This window comes from Amia ocellicauda, chromosome 1 (assembly GCF_036373705.1).
Source record: "Amia ocellicauda isolate fAmiCal2 chromosome 1, fAmiCal2.hap1, whole genome shotgun sequence".
NCBI classification, from domain to species: domain Eukaryota; kingdom Metazoa; phylum Chordata; class Actinopteri; order Amiiformes; family Amiidae; genus Amia; species Amia ocellicauda.
In genome coordinates, this window is record NC_089850.1 from 58,901,209 (window position 1) to 58,919,579 (window position 18,371).

Here is an 18,371-nt window from a genome sequence, read left to right on the forward strand (position 1 = left end):
AACAGCAAGAGGTCATTAAAGGAGGAAGTGAAACAGATAAAGCGCAAAAATTGAAGTACACTGCATCCGGAAAGTATTCATAGCGCTTCACTTTTTCCACATTTTGTTATGTTACAGCCTTATTCCAAAATTGATTAAATTCATTATTTTCCTCAAAAACATAATGACAACGTGAAAGAAGTTTGTTTGAAATTTTTGCAAATTTATTAAAAATAAATAAAAAAAGCACATGTACATAAGTATTCACAGCCTTTACTCAATACTTTGTTGAAGCACCTTTGGCACCAATTACAGCGTCAAGTCTTTTTGAGTATGATGCTACAAGCTTGGCACACCTATTGTTGGGCAGTTTCTTCCATTCTTCTTTGAAGGACCTCTCAAGCTGCATCAGGTTGGATGGGGAGCGTCGGTGATCTCTCCAGAGATGTTCAAATCGGGTTCAAGTCTGGGCTCTGGCTGGGCCACTCAAGGACATTCACAGAGTTGTCCTGTAGCCACTCCTTTGTTATCTTGGCTGTGTGCTTAGGGTCGTTGTCCTAAGACTGATCCTCAAATTGGAAGCTGTAGGCATTCAGGGTAGTGTAAGTAGATGGATTATGAACTGGTTGATGTATATGAAACAGAGGGTGTCGATTAGAGGAGTCGCTTCTAACTGCAGTGAGGTTGTTAGTGGAGTTCCACAGGGATCAGTACTAGGGCCTTTGCTGTTTCTAATCTATATTAATGATCTGGACTCTGGGATAGTTAGCAAACTTGACAAATTTGCAGATGATACTAAAATAGGCAGCACAGGCTATTCAAAGGGACTTAGATAATATTCAGTTGTGGGCCGACACCTGGCAGATGAAATTCAATATGGACAAGTGCAAGGTAATACATGCAGATAACAAAAATGTCCACTATAATTACACTGTGGGAGGAATAGAACTTGATGAAGTATCGCATGAGAAAGACCTAGGAGTCAACAAGGACAGTAATGTTCAGACTGTACAATGCACTAGTTAGAGCTCATCTGGATACTGTGGACAGTTCTGGGCTCCACACTTCAAGAAAGATATCGCTGCTCTAGAGGCAGTTCAGAGGAGAGCAACCAGACTTATTCCAGGTCTGAAGGGAAAGTCCTACTGAGAGACTGAGGAACTGAACCTTTTCACCCTGGGACAGAGGAGACTACGTGGGGACTTGATTCTTTCATGAAGAAACCAGGTGTCCATTGATCTTAAAGTGTGTTTTCCTCATTATTTTTTCATCTGCAGAGAAGTCTGCAGTGAGACTCAGTGGAGGGAAAGCATTCTCATTACAACAGGAAGGACTAAGTTGTAAATGGAAAGTGATTAGAAAGACTAATTTTCATATGACTGCTAAACTAAGACATAAAACAGACATAAAAATGTCATGGCTTTTACTATATATTGATTATTTGTTTTAAACCTTTGAAACTAATTGACAATAGATCAGTCTTCACTTTTCTGTTAACCTCGCACAATCTAAGCCACATTCGGGCATCATGCAAGGTACATATGAGTACAGACTCGTGCTAGTGATATTCAAAAATCATCATGTGTGAAAAAGAAAGAAATAAAAACATAATCCTGAAACTAAAAGCTTAAAATCCTTCATTTTATTTCTCCAGAAAACTGTCAATTATATGATGGGAGTCATATACTGAACAAAAATACAAATGCAACATGAAACAATTTAAAATATTTGACTGAGTTACAGCTCATATAAGGAAATCAGTCAATTGAAATAAATTCATTAGGCCCTAATCTATGGATTGAAGTCTCAAGTTTTGAGGTGGTGTGGAATTGGACTGCTGCCTGCTGGACTGTCCACCGGAGCCGCAGTCAGGTCACCCTGGTGAGGAAGACGAGCCACAGATGAGCTCCCCTGAGACGCTTCCTGGCGGTTTGTGCAGAAGTTCTTCAGTTGGGCAAACCCACAGTTTCATCAGCCATCCGGGCGGCCGGTCTCAGACGATCCTGCAGGTGATGAAGCATAAAATGGCGGTTCTGGTCTGACATGATATGCCTAAACTGATGAATTGCCAGAATAAAGGCTTATAACAATACAATACAATACAATACAATACAATCTATCTTTCCCTCCATGTAACTTGTGCCCTGTTTGGGAGTTGTTTTCATCTTAATTGATATGTTCAACCTTTTTAACTTCCTAAGAAAAATATGCACACTTTATTAATTCAGAAAATACTTTCGTACCTCAAACTGAGTTACTTATCAGATACTTCTTTTGTAAGACAATTAAGATCTTGTGGGTTTTTAGATTTCAATACAATTAGCTCTACATATGAAATTAAAGTTTCTGTAATATATGTACATTCAGTGAGGGAAAAAAGTATTTGATCCCCTGCTGATTTTGTATGTTTGCCCACTGACAAAGAAATGATCAGTCTATAATTTTAATGGTAGGTGTATTTTAAAAGTGAGAGACAGAATAACAACAAAAAAATCCAGAAAAACGCATTTCAAAAAAGTTATAAATTGATTTGCATGTTAATGAGGGAAATAAGTATTTGATCCCCTATCAATCAGCAAGATTTCTGGCTCACAGGTGTCTTTTATACAGGTAACGAGCTGAGATTAGGAGCTCTCTCTTAAAGGGAGTGCTCCTAATCTCAGCTTGTTACCTGTATAAAAGACACCCGTCCACAGAAGCAATCAATCAATTAGATTCCAAACTCTCCACCATGGCCAAGACCAAAGAGCTGTCCAAGGATGTCAGGGACAAGATTGTAGACCTACACAAGGCTGGAATGGGCTACAAGACCATCGCCAAGCAGCTTGGTGAGAAGGTGACAACAGTTGGTGCGATTATTCGCAAATGGAAGAAACACAAAATAACTGTCAGTCTCCCTCAGTCTGGGGCTCCATGCAAGATCTCACCTCGTGGAGTTTCAGTGATCATGAGAACGGTGAGGAATCAGCCCAGAACTACACGGGAGGATCTTGTTAATGATCTCAAGGCAGCTGGGACCATAGTCACCAAGAAAACAATTGGTAACGCACTACGCCGTGAAGGACTGAAATCCTGCAGCGCCCGCAAGGCCCCCTGCTCAAGAAAGCACATGTACAGGCCCGGCTGAAGTTTGCCAATGAACATCTGAATGATTCAGAGGAGAACTGGGTGAAAGTGTTGTGGTCAGATGAGACCAAAATCAAGCTCTTTGGCATCAACTCAACTCGCCGTATTTGGAGAAGGAGGAATGACCCCAAGAACACCATCTCCACCGTCAAACATGGAGGTGGAAACATTATGCTTTGGGGGTGTTTTTCTGCTAAGGGGACAGGACAACTGCACCGCATCAAAGGGACGATGGACGGGGCCATGTACCGTCAAATCTTAGGTGAGAACCTCCTTCCCTCAGCCAGGGCATTGAAAATGGGTCGTGGATGGGTATTCCAGCATGACAATGACCCAAAACACACAGCCACGGCAACAAAGGAGTGGCTCAAGAAGAAGCACATTAAGGTCCTGGAATGGCCTAGCCAGTCTCCAGACCTTAATCCCATAGAAAATCTGTGGAGGGAGCTGAAGGTTCGAGTTGCCAAACGTCAGCCTCGAAACCTTAATGACTTGCAGAGGATCTGCAAAGAGGAGTGGGACAAAATCCCTCCTGAGATGTGTGCAAACCTGGTGGCCAACTACAAGAAACGTCTGACCTCTGTGATTGCCAACAAGGGTTTTGCCACCAAGTACTGAGTCGAAGGGATCAAATACTTATTTCCCTCATTAACATGCAAATCAATGTATAACTTTTTTGAAATGCGTTTTTCTGGATTATTTTGTTGTTATTCTGTCTCTCACTGTTAAAATACACCTACCATTAAAATTATAGACTGATCATTTCTTTGTCAGTGGGCAAACGTACAAAATCAGCAGGGGATCAAATACTTTTTTCCCTCACTGTAGATATTTTATTCAGTGTTCGAATTGGGTTAGAGTTTATGGGGGGTCCCCTTATCCTTGGGGGGAGGGGAGGTTTTGCCCAAAAAAAAAAAAAGTTGTATCTTCTTCCTAATGACATTTTCCTTCAAGAAATAACTATGGGCATAGATACATTAATAATTCTCTTATAATCTGTCTTTAAAATAACAACCATTACAATGATAACCATACATCAACAAAACAACCTATGTTTTTGTGTTTAATGTTCCTAGATCTCACAGTGATAAAATAAGGCAGATATGGTTTAGCTGACAATAACAAAAAATAGTTGGTAAAACATTTATTCGCAAACAGATGACATGCAAATAGGCTTTAAATTTGACTTTAAATTAAACATTAGTGTATACGCATCATTTTCTCTTCAATCATAATGAGGAGAAATTAATAACTTAATAATTTCATTCAGAAGTTTGCTCCATGTCATTTTTCAGAGTAACGTTAGCACTGCTACCTACAATTGTCTGATAGATAAGAGTTTAATAATCAGCTAGTGGCTACGTTAAAACGAGCTTCTGTGCAGCAAGAGGGTGATAATGCGACAGTTCTAGTAACTAAAGTGAAATCAATCCTCAATCAGAGAAGAGTCTGATGTTCACACTTACTCAGCTGGTGAAAACCCGAGGATGTCTGAGGCCCGGACCACAGCGACCTCTGAACAGTGCTCCTGACCTCGGAAACTGTATGCCTATGAACACTTCAATACTTTTTGATTTTGTTTTTCTGTTTTTTATTTTTATTTTATAAGACATAACTATATAGGCTACTTAGTGGTTAACATACTTAATCCCTTCGCCGTATTGTACAGAATAATAACAGTAAACACATTATTATTATTATTATTATTATTATTATTATTATTATTATTATTATTATTATTATTATTATAGCAGTAGGGTTAATATTAATTATAATACTAATATTATATGTTTATGGTTATTATGATAGTAGTTTGAATATCAACTACATATTTTACAGTAAACGGATTTTAGATGGTGTGTCCAAGAAAACAAAACATAAAAACTAAAAACTCATCCCAGTTTGCGCTGTGTGATCTGCACCACTCCGTGGACCACAGTGCCGAGGTCCGGACCTCAGACCACAAAATGCTACAACCCCTCCTGCTCCACTGTGTCAGTTATGCTTCATAAAACTGCACGCGGGTCCATGACGGGGACGAATTGACGCGCTCCCCACGTGCGCGTGTTTACAACGTCACTGAAGAAAAAGAAATCGAATCTGTAACACTGACGGAAATTGAAAGAAGCCGACAAAGTCGTCTCGTGTCAGGCATTCATTTCGACAAAAAAAAAAAAAAAAAGTTTTCTTTCTTTTTCTCTTCTGCCTCCTCTGTACTCCCCTTCCTCCAGAGCCGCTCCTTCTCATCTCTGGCCCCTGGTGGAACGGTTTCCCACTGAAGTCAAAACAGTCCTTGACCTCCTTCCGGCGCTTACTCAAGACACATCTTTTCAGACAATACTTGTAATTTTGTCATTTACTCTCCTGTAAGACTGCACTTATACAATGTTGTCATACTCTTGCCTTTGCATTAATAGCACTTGTATTGTGTATTTTGATTTCCCCTATGCTCCCTCTCCCTTAGCTCTTAACTTTCATTTAACATCTTGTCTGCACTCATCAGCTTTTACAATCTAGGATGTAAGACCTCACATATTGTTACTGTATATCTTGTATACACTTGTGTAAATTGGAATTTGTAAAATGGATTTTGCCTTGAATTGCACTGTATTTTTGCACTTTGTATTGCTCTTGTGTTTCGTATGTCGCCCTGGACAAGGGCGTCTGCTAAGAAAGAAATAATAATAATAATAATAATAATCTCTCTCATCACTGAAAAAAATACAACTTTTATTTAAGATCTCATTACCACTATACAGAAGGGGTTGTTTCTGTTCTCTGTGCAGGGTCGTGTATTTCATAGGGACAGTTTGGCACACTGTCTTTAACGTGACTGTTCATGCACCAGCTGAAAGGCAGGGAAATGCCATTCCTTTATGATCACCACTGGAGAAGTGATGTACTGTATTGAGGTACTGTGAAGGTATTGAATGGATGTTGACATGTGACCACATCCAGACTCATACTCTGAGCCCCATAGTCACACACACGACATATGATGACTGCAGGGCTCTGGGATCATCTGCTTTGGTCTGCCAATACTTAGCTGGGCTCACCTGCACTGCAGAGGAAATTCAGGCCAGAGCAGCTGAGTCTAGAATTTGGAAAATAAAGAAAGAAAGAAAGAAACAGGAAAAAGTGGAGGGGGAGTGGAAGCAGGGGAATTCAGGCTCCTGGTTCTTGTAGACTGATAGATCAAAACTCCTCTGTTTCTCTCTCTCGTCTCAGTGCTGAACGGGGCACAGCAGTGTGGAGGGGTGTAGAGGTGGGGACCAGAGAGGGGCAGGGAGAATTTGAGTTCAGATCCCTCTCTCTCTCTCTCTCTCTCTCTCTCTCTCTCTCTCTCTCTCTCTCTCTCTCTCTCTCTTTCACTCTCACACTCCCTCTCTGGTGTCAGTATGCCTGCCTGCGTCAGACACTAAATCTGAGTAGCTGCAGCACCACACTGGGTACAGATCTGTGTGAAAATGCACAGTGCGCAGGAATGCATGCACTGTTACTACCCTCTCCCCCAGGCCTGCAGTACATAGGTAATGTCCTCTTATGTGCAGCATATGCATGTCATTTAAGAGTGCATGTTTGCATCCCAGCTTGGGCTGCAGCCAAGTATGCGTGCTTTGCGTGGAATGTTTTCTGCATGTATGTGTGGAGGTATGGAGGTTTGCACAAGGTGCTGTGTAACAGATACGCTGTTTACCTGGTGGTGTGCATTTCTCCAGTCATTTGTGCACATGTGTGTATGCATACAGGAATGGATGGGAATTATTCAAGCGTAGTTTGCCTGGGATTTGACTGCTTCCGGGAATCGGACCGTCTGTATGTCGGAGTCCCAGGCTGTCCGTGTCTCTGTCTGTCTGTCTGATCCCCAGAATTAAATTGTTTTTCATTTGTAAGAATCAGAGCAGAAGTAGAATTTCAAGGTTAGATCAGATAGATAGAAAGAGAGAGATTGAGATAGATAGATAGATTGTTTATTTTAGTGCTTCTAGTCTTTCCATCTGAATCCCTGTCTGTAAGGGAATTAAATCTCTTTTGTTTTGTGAAAATCAAGGTGGTGTCAGAAAAATGTATAAAGATGGATTGAAACAGAATCTTACTGATCCATCATTTTTTAACCATTGTCATCAGAATCAGTTTAACCCGGTCGCTGTGATGTAGCAGTCAGAGAGACGAATGCAGTTCAGTGTCAGTCTGGCACTCCAGCAGGCTGGTCTCTGCTCCCTGGGGACGTCTCTCACTGGGACTTGCTCTGACCAGGACTGGCTCTGGGACTGGTTATCACTGCTACTGTCTCTCACCAGGACTGTCTCTCACCGGGACTGGCTTTTACTGGGACTGGCTCTCACTGCTCTTGTTATGAACTTTCTGTCTCCTCTAGATCACAGAGACTGGTTGGGTCTGCCTGTCAGCATGCAGTGTGCCAAGTGGAACAGTGGGCAGTGGGCGGTGCTGATGCTGTATGTCTGGGCCTGGATCCAGTCCGGTAAGACACTGTACTTATTATCCTGTAAGATAGTGACTCAGACGGCAAGGTCTTTAGGTATGTTACTGACTTCAGCAGAGATGCTGCACTCTATACACACAGTAGACATGCACTCTATACACACAGTACACACGCACTCTATACACACGGCAGACGCACTCTATACACACGGCAGACACGCACTCTATACACACAGTACACACGCACTCTATACACACAGCAAACACGCACTCTATACACACAGCAGACACAGACTCTATACACACAGTACACACACACTCTATACACACGGCAGACACGCACTCTATACACACAGTACACACGCACTCTATACACACAGCAAACACCCACTCTATACACACAGCAGACACAGACACTATACACACAGTACACACGCACTCTATACACACGGCAGACACGCACTCTATACACACAGTACACACGCACTCTATACACACAGTACACACGCACTCTATACACACGGCAGACACGCACTCTATACACACACTGAGATCTCACACAGTCAGGATCCCCAGCTGTGGCTTTACTAAAGTCTCTAGAAAAACAGGACAGATGTGACCCTTTAAACAGCTTCTTTCGTAGCAGTTTTTCTCAGCCCCATGGGAAACACACACAGATGCATCCATCTAGTTCACAGTGCCGCAGTACCGTACCTCCCACCCCCTCCTCCCTGAGGGACACAGAAACAGGGGATGAGCTGCAAACTTCACCCTGAGCAACGTGCACCCCTTATTCTTGCTTTGAAATAGTCATGTGGGCTCGATCCTAAACCACAGAGGGAGACCATAGTGAAGGTGAAATGGGCTTAAGGGAGAGATACATATAGATACACACCTACTGAGTCTTTACAAAGATCTCACAACTACAGATTGGAAGATGCATTGTAAAGATAGGCAATCACACAAATGACTTGCCTATTCCCTCCTCTCCCGGTTGGCAGGCACAGGGGAGCCAGTGCCCAAGATTGATGGACACCGGCGCTCTGCCGTCACGCTGAAGGAGAACACCACCCACCAGTTCAACTGCCAATCGGAGGGCTGGAACCCGCTGGCCCCGCCTCTGCTGGCCTGGTACCTCAACGGTCAGCTACAGACAGGGCCGGCCAACGGCACAGGGCCGCTGCTGCTGTCCTCGTCCCTGTCCCCGCTGCCAGAGGACATGTTGAACAGGAGCTCCGCCCACAACAGCACGTTCACCCTGAGAGCCAGGAAACTGGACCGGGAGCTCGTGTGCGCGGCGTCCGACCCCCAGAGCGGAGAGAGCTACAACGCCACCGTCACCCTCGACGTGCAGTGTGAGTGACTCCGAGTGGGAGGGATCAGTACTAGGGCCTGTGCTTTTAATAATCTATATTAATGATCTGGACTCTGGGATAGTTAGCAAAAGTTTCAAAATTGCAGATGATACTAGAATAGGCAGCTCAGAAGATACAATCTCGGCAGCACAGGCTATTCAAAGGGACTCAGATAATATTCAGTTTTGGGCCAACACCTGGCAGATGAAATTCAATGTGGACAAGTGCAAGGTATTACATGCAGGTAACAAAAATGTCCACTATAATTACACTATGAGAGGAATAGAACTAGATGAAGTAATGCATGAGAAAGACCTAGGAGTCTATGTGGACTCCTCACTTTCTCCATCCAAACAATGTGGGGAAGCAATAAAAAAGGCAAACAGGATGTTAGGGTATATTGTCAAAAGTGTAGAGTTGAGAACAAGGGCAGTGATGTTCAGATTGTACAATGCACTAGTTAGAGCTCATCTGGATACTGTGGACAGTTCTGGGCTCCACACTTCAAGAAAGATATTGCTGCTCTAGAGGCAGTTCAGAGGAGAGCAACCAGACCAAGTGTTCAAAATCAAGAAGGGCATCGACCACATCAAACCAGAGGAGCTTTTCCAGATCAGCAGGGACACACACACCCGGGGACACAAATGGAAATTGGGCTTCAAGGCATTCAAGTCAGAAAACAGGAGACACTTCTTCACACAGAGAGGCGTCACAATCTGAACAAACTCCCCAGCGATGTGACTGAAGAGACAATTAGGGAACATTCAAAAACAGACTGGATAGGATCCTTGGATCACTCAGTTATTAATGGACACGAAACGAGCACGATGGGGCGAATGGCCTCCTCTGGAAACTGGAAATTGGAAGCTTTCTTATGTTCTTAAGATGAATTGAAGAGCCACAGTAGAGGGTCTTGGGGTTTTCTTTCCAGACCAGCTCTCAGTTACATAATCTACCCAGTTATTGGCTCAACGAGTCAAGATACACGATGTTTAGCCACTGACTGAAGATGCCTATGAATCCTGGTGGTTTGTGGGTCTCTCTAGGACCAGAGCTTGAGATCTCAGCAATAAAGTGACCCTGACACAGGAGAACACCTGTCCGTTTCAGGCTAGTCTTTAAAACCCCTGTGGTCTTCAAGGAATCCCATAAAGGAGTCGTCCACAGCCTCCCTAAGCTATCGAGGGGAGTGTGGGACTGTGAGGGCAGGCAGTGGTTAGAGCCGGTCAGGTCTCTGTCAGTCACTGTGATGGAGTGCTTAACCTCATACAGAGACCAACGCCAAACTGATGGACTGAGCCTTACATTCTCAGCATTAGGTTGAATCCCCTTAACAATCAATCAATCAATCAATCAATCACTTTTTAATTGTATAGCTCCCTTCGCAGGGTAGCCACAGAGCGCTTTACAGATCGATAAACAGACAACAAAATAAAGAAATGAATAAACAAATAAACAAACCATCAACTAATCTAAAATAAACCAAGGAACAATATATATGAAGCCAAACAAATCAGAGAGCAACTCTATTTCAAATGAAGGGTGTAAAAACTACAACGTTATATTGGGACTCTACTGTACACCCTCCATTTCCAGTGTATTTCAGCTTCTTTACCTCTTTCACAGCAGACAACTGTTTCTCCCCCCCCAACCTCTGCTCCCACCTAGTTCAGCCTGAGATCGTCCGAGTGAACGCCCACTACAGCGAGAGTGCCGAGCCAGGCCTCTCCCTCATCCTGTTCGTCTTGGTGCGCTCCAACCCCCCTGCCACCATCACCTGGGTGGACCAGTCCGGCCAGCTCGTCACCAATACCTCGGACTTCCTCATCCTGGACTCGCGCAGCTACCCCTGGCTGACCAATCACACGCTGAGGGTGACCCTGAGCAGCCTGGCGAGCAACGTGTCTGTCAATGCCAACAACAGCCTGGGGGCATCGCACTCCTCCGTCACGCTCACAGGTATATCCCCCGCACCTCTCCTCTTTCCCTCCCTTCCTCTCTCTCTCTCTCTCTCTCTCTTTCATAAGGCACCCTTAAAAAGAGAATCTTCACTCACAATGCCTGCACTCACCTCCTGCCCCTCTTGTCCAGACTTCCTGCAGTCCCGTGTGGAGGTGCCCATGCTGGGGATCCTGGGGGGGGGCACTGTGGCCGTCCTCACCCTCCTCCTCCTCAGCCTGCTGCTGCTATGTGTGCTCTTCAAGAACCGGAGGCGGGAGAAAGGTGGGTGGGACGCTGCAGACAGAGACACACACAGCGCACTGTCGGGCAGAGGGAGATAGGGACCGGACCGGACCGGACAGGACAGGACAGGACAGTACTGCCGTCTTGTCATACAGTGCAGTGTTTTGGCTGCAAAGCAGGGAGAGATGGACTCCATATAGCTGAGTTGCAGATGAGAGAGGGAGCCGTCTGCACTCACACTCACCCAGACCACAGTTGTGGGATTCACTTAGACCCGGACACCACACACAATGGAAGAAGGGTATTCCCAGATCCAAAACAACACGGCCATTCAAGTCATTTTGATCACAGTCCACTGTGATAGTTCAGATTGAAGTCAGCACTGTGGACTATATGGCCCAGACTGGAGTGGCGCAGTGGGGACTATATATTTTTATGTAAACATAATTCCTGCATCTGTTTGTGTTTCACTGTCCTGTTCTCGTTTTTCATGTTCACAGAGAAGCCAGAGGAGAGCTCAGTGGCCAAGAGGTAAGCCCTGATCGAGGGGGGGGTCCTGTGTGTTTATTTCCATTGGACAGAGGTTGTGGCAGATACCCAGCATTGACCTGATACGTGAATGCAGAGGTCCAGTCCGTCCTGTAGGCTGTGAAAAAGATGAGCAGAAATTGTGGATAGAACCGTTGACAGATAAATCTATTTCCTAATGGATTTGACCTGACTGTTTCACTGGTTAGTGTTAAAGGGCTCCTTCTTCCCAGCTGCAGTATTGATGTTGGTGTTTAAACCCGGCAGCATTGATTTACTGGCTCTCAGTTTTGGAGCCCAATCTTTAAAGAGTGAGACACCTGTGAGTCGTGCTGGATCTGCAGAGCTGCTGGAAACTCACATTTCAGGCCTTCTCAAGTGAGATCAGGAGGTACCGTAACTAACCTATCAAAAGCACCCTCAAAAAACACATCGACTGCATTTCATTAAAGGCAAAACAAAGTAAAGCCAATAACATCCTTATAATGACGAACTTCAGCACAACAATTCTGCAGTCAACTTATAGTCCATGTATAGGACATGTTTTTAAACAGTTCACAAGAAGAAGGGGAAGTGTTTATTTTTGTGAAGGGTGCTTTTACACAGCTGGCAACTGTACTGCTGTCGCTGGGAAAACCTTCCAGGCAAGTCTCCGGTCCCTGGAGACCCCTGCTTTAATATCACCCAGGAAATTGAGGTTGATGATGATATTTAAATGCCCATTGGTCAGGAGCTTATTTAGGGTGCTGTTCTCTCTGTGTGCTCGTATCTGTGTAAGATTATTTTTGTTATTATTGAGGGCAACAAAAATCCATACAGTGTATCATTAATTTAAAATATTACAGTTCATAGTCTACATACAATAGATAATCCAATAAAAATAGTATTATTACTATAAAGCATGAATAAAAAAAGGCAATAAGTAAAAAAATGTGTCCGTGTGTGTGTGTGTGTGTGTCCGTGTCCGTGTGTGTGTGTCCTTGTCCGTGTGTGTGTGTGTGTCTGTGTCCGTGTCCGTGTGTGTGTGTGCGTGTGTGTCCGTGTCCGTGTGTGTGTGTGTGTGTTCCCTTCTCAGCGAGTCCTCGTGTGTGCGCTTCGATGCCGTCTACCTCCCCCGAGAGAACATGTCTCTGCCCTGCAACCTGCGGCTCAACGACCTGAGCGCTCTGTGTAAAGGTGAGGCCCCCCCGCCTCTTCACCCACCCTCACTGGCACTGCCAGTGTCTGCATGACCCACTGCCCCCCACCGGGATGCTCTGCCCTGTCGCTCCTTATCTCCTCTGTGCTGATATAATGCTGTAGCAGATTAATGTTAGCTATAAGTGTGTCTGTATCTGTGTGGCCAATCCCTGACCCAATCCTTTCTCTCTCTCTGTCTCTGTCCCCGTCTGTGTGTCTGTCCTGTGGGGGCTGCAGGGCGGGAGGCAAGCAGACACAACCCTTGGGAGACGAATGAGGGCGAGGAGGAGGAGGGGGAGCGGTCGGAACAGGACTTGTCTGCTGCCTACGCTGCCCGAGGTCTCTGTCCCTCTCTGTGCTTCAATATCCTGCGTCTCTCTCGGGGGAAATGTCTGATTAATGACGATCCCATTCAAATACGCTGATCCGTGTGTGTGTGTGTCTCTGTTGCGGCTGCAGGCTTCTCCAAGTTCCCCATGGTGGGCTACATCTACAAGGTCTCCAGCATGAGCAGCGACGAGATCTGGCTCTGACTGCGGCCCGGCCGCCGGGGGGGGGACCTCGTCCACTGGGCTGTCGATTCATCAGTCAGGGGAACGATCCATCGCTTCGATCGGCCGGCGACGTCAGATGGGCTTGTCTGAAACACCCCACCCGACGGACAGAGAGAGAGAGAGGGAGAGAGAGAGAGAGGGGGACAGTGAGGCAGTGATGGTCAGTCCTGGTCCTCGAGACTCGCAGTGCTGTAGATCTGTAGGCGTCTCGATGGCTTTGCAGCTGGACACCGGCGCGGTTGAGTGAGTTCTCTCCACTACTGTAAATCCCTTTCTACAAGCACATCGGACATTTTAATGTTTATCCTATTTAATAGGTAATTATAGGCAGAAGACAGAGATTTTTCAACTTGTTCCCACGTAGTCCCTGTCCGCCCACATCCTCTCCAGCCTGAGACACCCTGAGGGGGTTTGAAGCAGAGCAAGTCCTCGTAGAAGCAATAGAAGTCATTATTACTGCCATTCTCAGTCAGTGCGGGGTGAAGGCAGCTAATACACACACAGACACACGCCTGTCCTCTGACACGCGCTCTGCCGAGGCCGCCCGCTTCTCCACACTGCCAGGCCCACAGCGCATGGAGCAGGGAGCACCGATACGATCCCGCTCTCACTGAGACCTCCGCGGGGTTCATAGGCGTCTGGTTACTACTACTACTACTACTACTACTACTACTACTAATAATAATAATAATAATAATAATAATAATAATAATAATAATCGGAACAGATTACTGAAGCCATGCTTTTCTTAGCATTGGGGTTGTTGTTTCTTTACATAGATAGATCACCAAAATGATGGGGATTTACAGGAGGGAAGAGATCCGGGTTGAAACACGAGAGCGGAAGAATGGAAATTGACCTGGGGGTCTGACTGCTGTCATGAGTCTCGAACCAACAGAAGGTCCTGCATTCACAGTAACAGAGAGAATGAGAAAGAACAGCGTCCGGGTACAACAGCCTGGTGTCCAAGGGGATGTGAGGACAACCTTGACTAGAGGGATGGAGGGAAAGGACTTTTTCTAAACCCTATTTGATTTCGACTCATCACACTATTTTGTGTTGCTCCGGGAAGGTGGCTCTGTCCTCAATTGAAGACAGTTTTCTCCCTTGAAGACCAGCGAACTGACTCCTGTAGAGCGACAATCACACACGGATTCTGGAGTCTCGGTTCACTGACGTTGATCGGATTCTGGGATCTCAAGCCTGACGCGGGCGCTAGTGGACATGCCTTGACCGATCAGTCTTTATCTATCAGAGCCCCCTTCGCATGGGACTGAGCACTGAGGGCTACAGAGAATGTGTGCATGAGGTACAAGTCCATATTGGCACGAGGGGCATCCATTAGCATATGAATGTCACAATTGTAATCGACCCCAGGTCTGTCTGCTGCCACGGAAAGCAGTTCTGTGTGTGTTTTCTTTCTCAATTATATAACCACGTGGATCTCAGTGAAGTACACCAGTAAAGGGACACAAACAACCCTCCCATTGCAGAGCGCGGTTCCAGTTATGCCTGCTGCACTCTCTCACACACCCTGAACTCCCTGCTTCCCCGTATGTCAAGTCTGCGACCTGATGTCTGGGATCTTTGCTCTGTCAGGCCGGATCGCTTCTCTTCGGGGTCTGTTTTGCCTACAGCTTTTCAAGGGGAGGCGACTTTGTTTTCCTGCTCATTTCAATGCTGATCTTTGGAAAAATAATAATAGTATATGGGAATGCTGTGTCTTTTCCACAGACAAGCCTCCAGTTCCGCTTGTTCCGTGAAAAGCCCACAACTTCTCCATGAGATGGTCTGGGACGACCACGACTGCCTTTTTGTTTTGCCGATTATTCTCGTCAGTGTCTTGACCTGATCTGTGGGGGAAAAAAGCCCAAACTGTCTTTTTTGTGTGTGTTATTATGATGTAAATCTATGTCTTTCTATGTTCTTCCTTCCTCTCTTCCTCTCCCTTGCACCTGATGCGCTTCCTCCAGCCTTGTCTATGCATGAAGATTATATAGCAATATGACTGTGTCTTAGTGCTACAGCCGGCCGACAGCCGACCCGCAGATCGCGAAGAACGAATCTGTACCCTTAGCAAAGCTCAATGAATGATTAGGAGCCTCCTTCTACTGTTTATAAACCCCATCGCCATGAATTACAACTTCACAAAGTGCGAGTCGTGGGCGGGTCAAAGTTTAGATAGATCTGTGCCTGGCATTAAAGCCGCTGCCCGTGGAGGCTGGCAGAGCAGTGAAGCACAACCCCCACTGCGCTGTCATGGTGCATTCTGGGAGAAGTATACGGTGAACCCGAATGTGGTGATTGACACTGAAACAGTCCTGTCCACTGATCCACACATACACCTTATAATAAAACAGCCATCGAGGGAAACATAGTAACCTACTGTTGCACTTAATTATATCCAGTGTATTTGATTTGGGTCAGAACGCTAAATTGTTTGGTGTAAATTATAAAAAGTGAAAATACTGGTACCACTTTATCCCCGAGTGTCTGTTGTTCCGGTATAACTATACCATAAGTGTGACGTGACTTCCTGTTGAACGCATACTAAATGCATCTAGAGTAAGCATGTATTCACAACATATTCCACGTGTGTTCATGTCAATTCGTCTGACTACACTGTGAACTGAGATCCTGACATGCTTGGTCTGTTATGATCTTACTTGAATTTTCAAATTGCTTCCTGATATTAGAGGATTTCTTTGTCATTAATAACAATCACTTCATCAGCTCTCTGTCTCTCAGAGGTGAGGCCCGCGGTCCTGGGGGGCCACAGTGCTGTCGGTCCCTCACCCCCCCCCGCCCGCTCCACCTGGAGTCACTGCTTACATGGTTCAGTCGAGCACAATAAGAGTGGGATGGCCAGGGCTCCCCAGCTCTGCAGTAAATAGTGAAATGTAGCAGCCCTAACAGTTGAGATTGAGTCTGCCTGACTGCTGACAGTATTGAATGTAGTTTGGAAGCTTAGTGCTGCAGCACTGTGGGTTGTAAAGGACAAATCTGTACCCTGTGATGGTTTAATCTATCTTCAGTCACTTTCTGCTCCTTTTGAATCAAAAGGCGCTACAGGTTTGTAACTTGCGATTAACAGGTAAGTCAGAGTTGCAGTTTGGTCTCGGTCCTGGTTGTCTCTGATGTATTTGTTTCTTAGCAGGTGAATAAATGACTCTAACAGAGCACTTTAAAGTGAATTGTTGTGCTGGAGCCCAGTCTTTGTAAATAGCTGATTTAGGGGTGATTTTTAAAACTGGATAGAGTGGGGTTGGATCGGATACCCCTAATGTAACACTTTTTAAAATTATATTTTTAAATTGGAAGAAGGAGAATCCTATCAAGACGCATGCCGAACTGTATCAAAATCCCTAGATTCCCAAATTCTGAGTCATTTTTTTAAAATAGGTACAGGACTAACTGTATTGGGAATGTTGTAGTGATTCTTTTGGAGCAAACAAGCTGCCGATATGCCGAGTTGTGTGCAGACAAGAACGATGCTTTCATGTGGAATGTTTTCATTCATTTCCTCAATATTAACAAGAATGCAAATGAAAATGTATGTCTCACATTCAAGTCTATATATGTATATATGCTGTATATCATACCGATAGATACAGATACAACCAGAAGATACTCTAATAAATGTGTCCAAGTGAACGGCGGCCACTGTCTTAGTGTTGCTCTGCTTTTGCTCGTACATTACAGTACACTAGCCAGAGTGCAAGTCTGTTGTGCTCAAGGGTATAAAGATGTTCTTAATTGGAGCCTGAGTTGTGTGTTTGTTTGTGTTTTAACTGTTTGTTTCATCTTATTAAACAATACGAGCCCAAATGGAACAAGAGCTGAACAATGTCGCGTTTTTCCTCATTTGAACTCTTCCAGCAAAATTCCACCAAGGGGCGACAAAAGCACACACTGGTCTACACAATCATTCCCAATTTGCACAAAAAATTAACCTAATACATATACGCATATATTATTATTGTTAATTATAATAGAACAAGTCCTGCTTAAATGTGTGATCGTTTAAACCTGACATTAAAATACATCAATGCAGTAACTTTATGCCAATTTGTAATGCTGTGGTTAGTTATAAAGACTACTACTACTACTAAAAGTTGTACAGGGCTGTAACACAAGTTTTTGTCTACAATATGTAATCCAAGGTGATGTACAGATAAATTAATATACAAATGACCTTTTAAACACAGTCAGGGGTGGACTTGATGGTGGGGTTCACTGAGACAGAACTACAGTCCTCTGTTCGCACCTGCTGAATGGGAGAACAAGGGCGAAGTCAAATACATACATTAATCCATTCATAACAACAACAATAATAATAATAATAATAATAATAATAATAATAATAATAATAATAATAATAATAATAATAATAATTTGCAGGACCAAATTAGTATAGCAAGAGGTGTGTGTGGCAGCGGGGGTGTTTGTGGAACTGTCTCTCACACAGGTGCTGTTTTAGGTCACAGGGTGCCGTTAAGCACGCCGTTGCCTGACAGGAAGTAGCTTGTGGCAGCTTTCGTTGTTTCTCTTTCTCTTCTTTACTTTTTGCTCTTTTTTCTTGGAAGTATTCAAGTGGGGACAGATTGGAAATGTTTCATTGACAAGTAACTCCGAAACACCGGCCCTCCAGTGTATTGTGTGTCTGAGTGTTTGTGTACACACACATGTATATATTTGTGTGCGTGTCAGTTAGTACATACGTGTGTGGGAGTATGTAAATCTGTTTGTGTGTATGTAGTGATGTGTGAGCGTATGCATGTTTGTGTGAGTACATGTGTGGGATTGTCTGTCTGATTATACAAGTGTGTGTGAGGGAGTTAATAGATCTGTGGCTTCATACGCTGTGCAGGGGTGTTTGTGTGTAAGTGTGCACACAATCTGTTCTGTCTCCTTGTCTCCCAGCATTACAGACCTGAAATGAGTCTCAGCTTAAGGTAACTTAGACAGATCTTCCTACTGGGACGTCTCCAAAGGAAAGATTGTCACATGGGCTGACGGGGCT

The 18,371-nt window shown here is 44.6% G+C and overlaps 1 protein-coding gene across 1 annotated transcript; it reads left to right on the forward strand.

Moving 5' to 3' along the window:
- The first annotated feature begins 7,515 nt into the window (after nucleotides 1–7,515).
- tmem25 (transmembrane protein 25) lies at nucleotides 7,516–17,164 on the forward strand. The gene is given in 8 exon segments (XM_066714343.1): nucleotides 7,516–7,588; nucleotides 8,550–8,903; nucleotides 10,572–10,862; nucleotides 10,995–11,126; nucleotides 12,482–12,530; nucleotides 12,691–12,791; nucleotides 13,032–13,133; nucleotides 13,254–17,164. Coding segments are annotated over 8 exon segments (1,176 nt in total). The 3' UTR covers nucleotides 13,328–17,164.
- The last annotated feature ends 1,207 nt before the right edge of the window (nucleotides 17,165–18,371 follow it).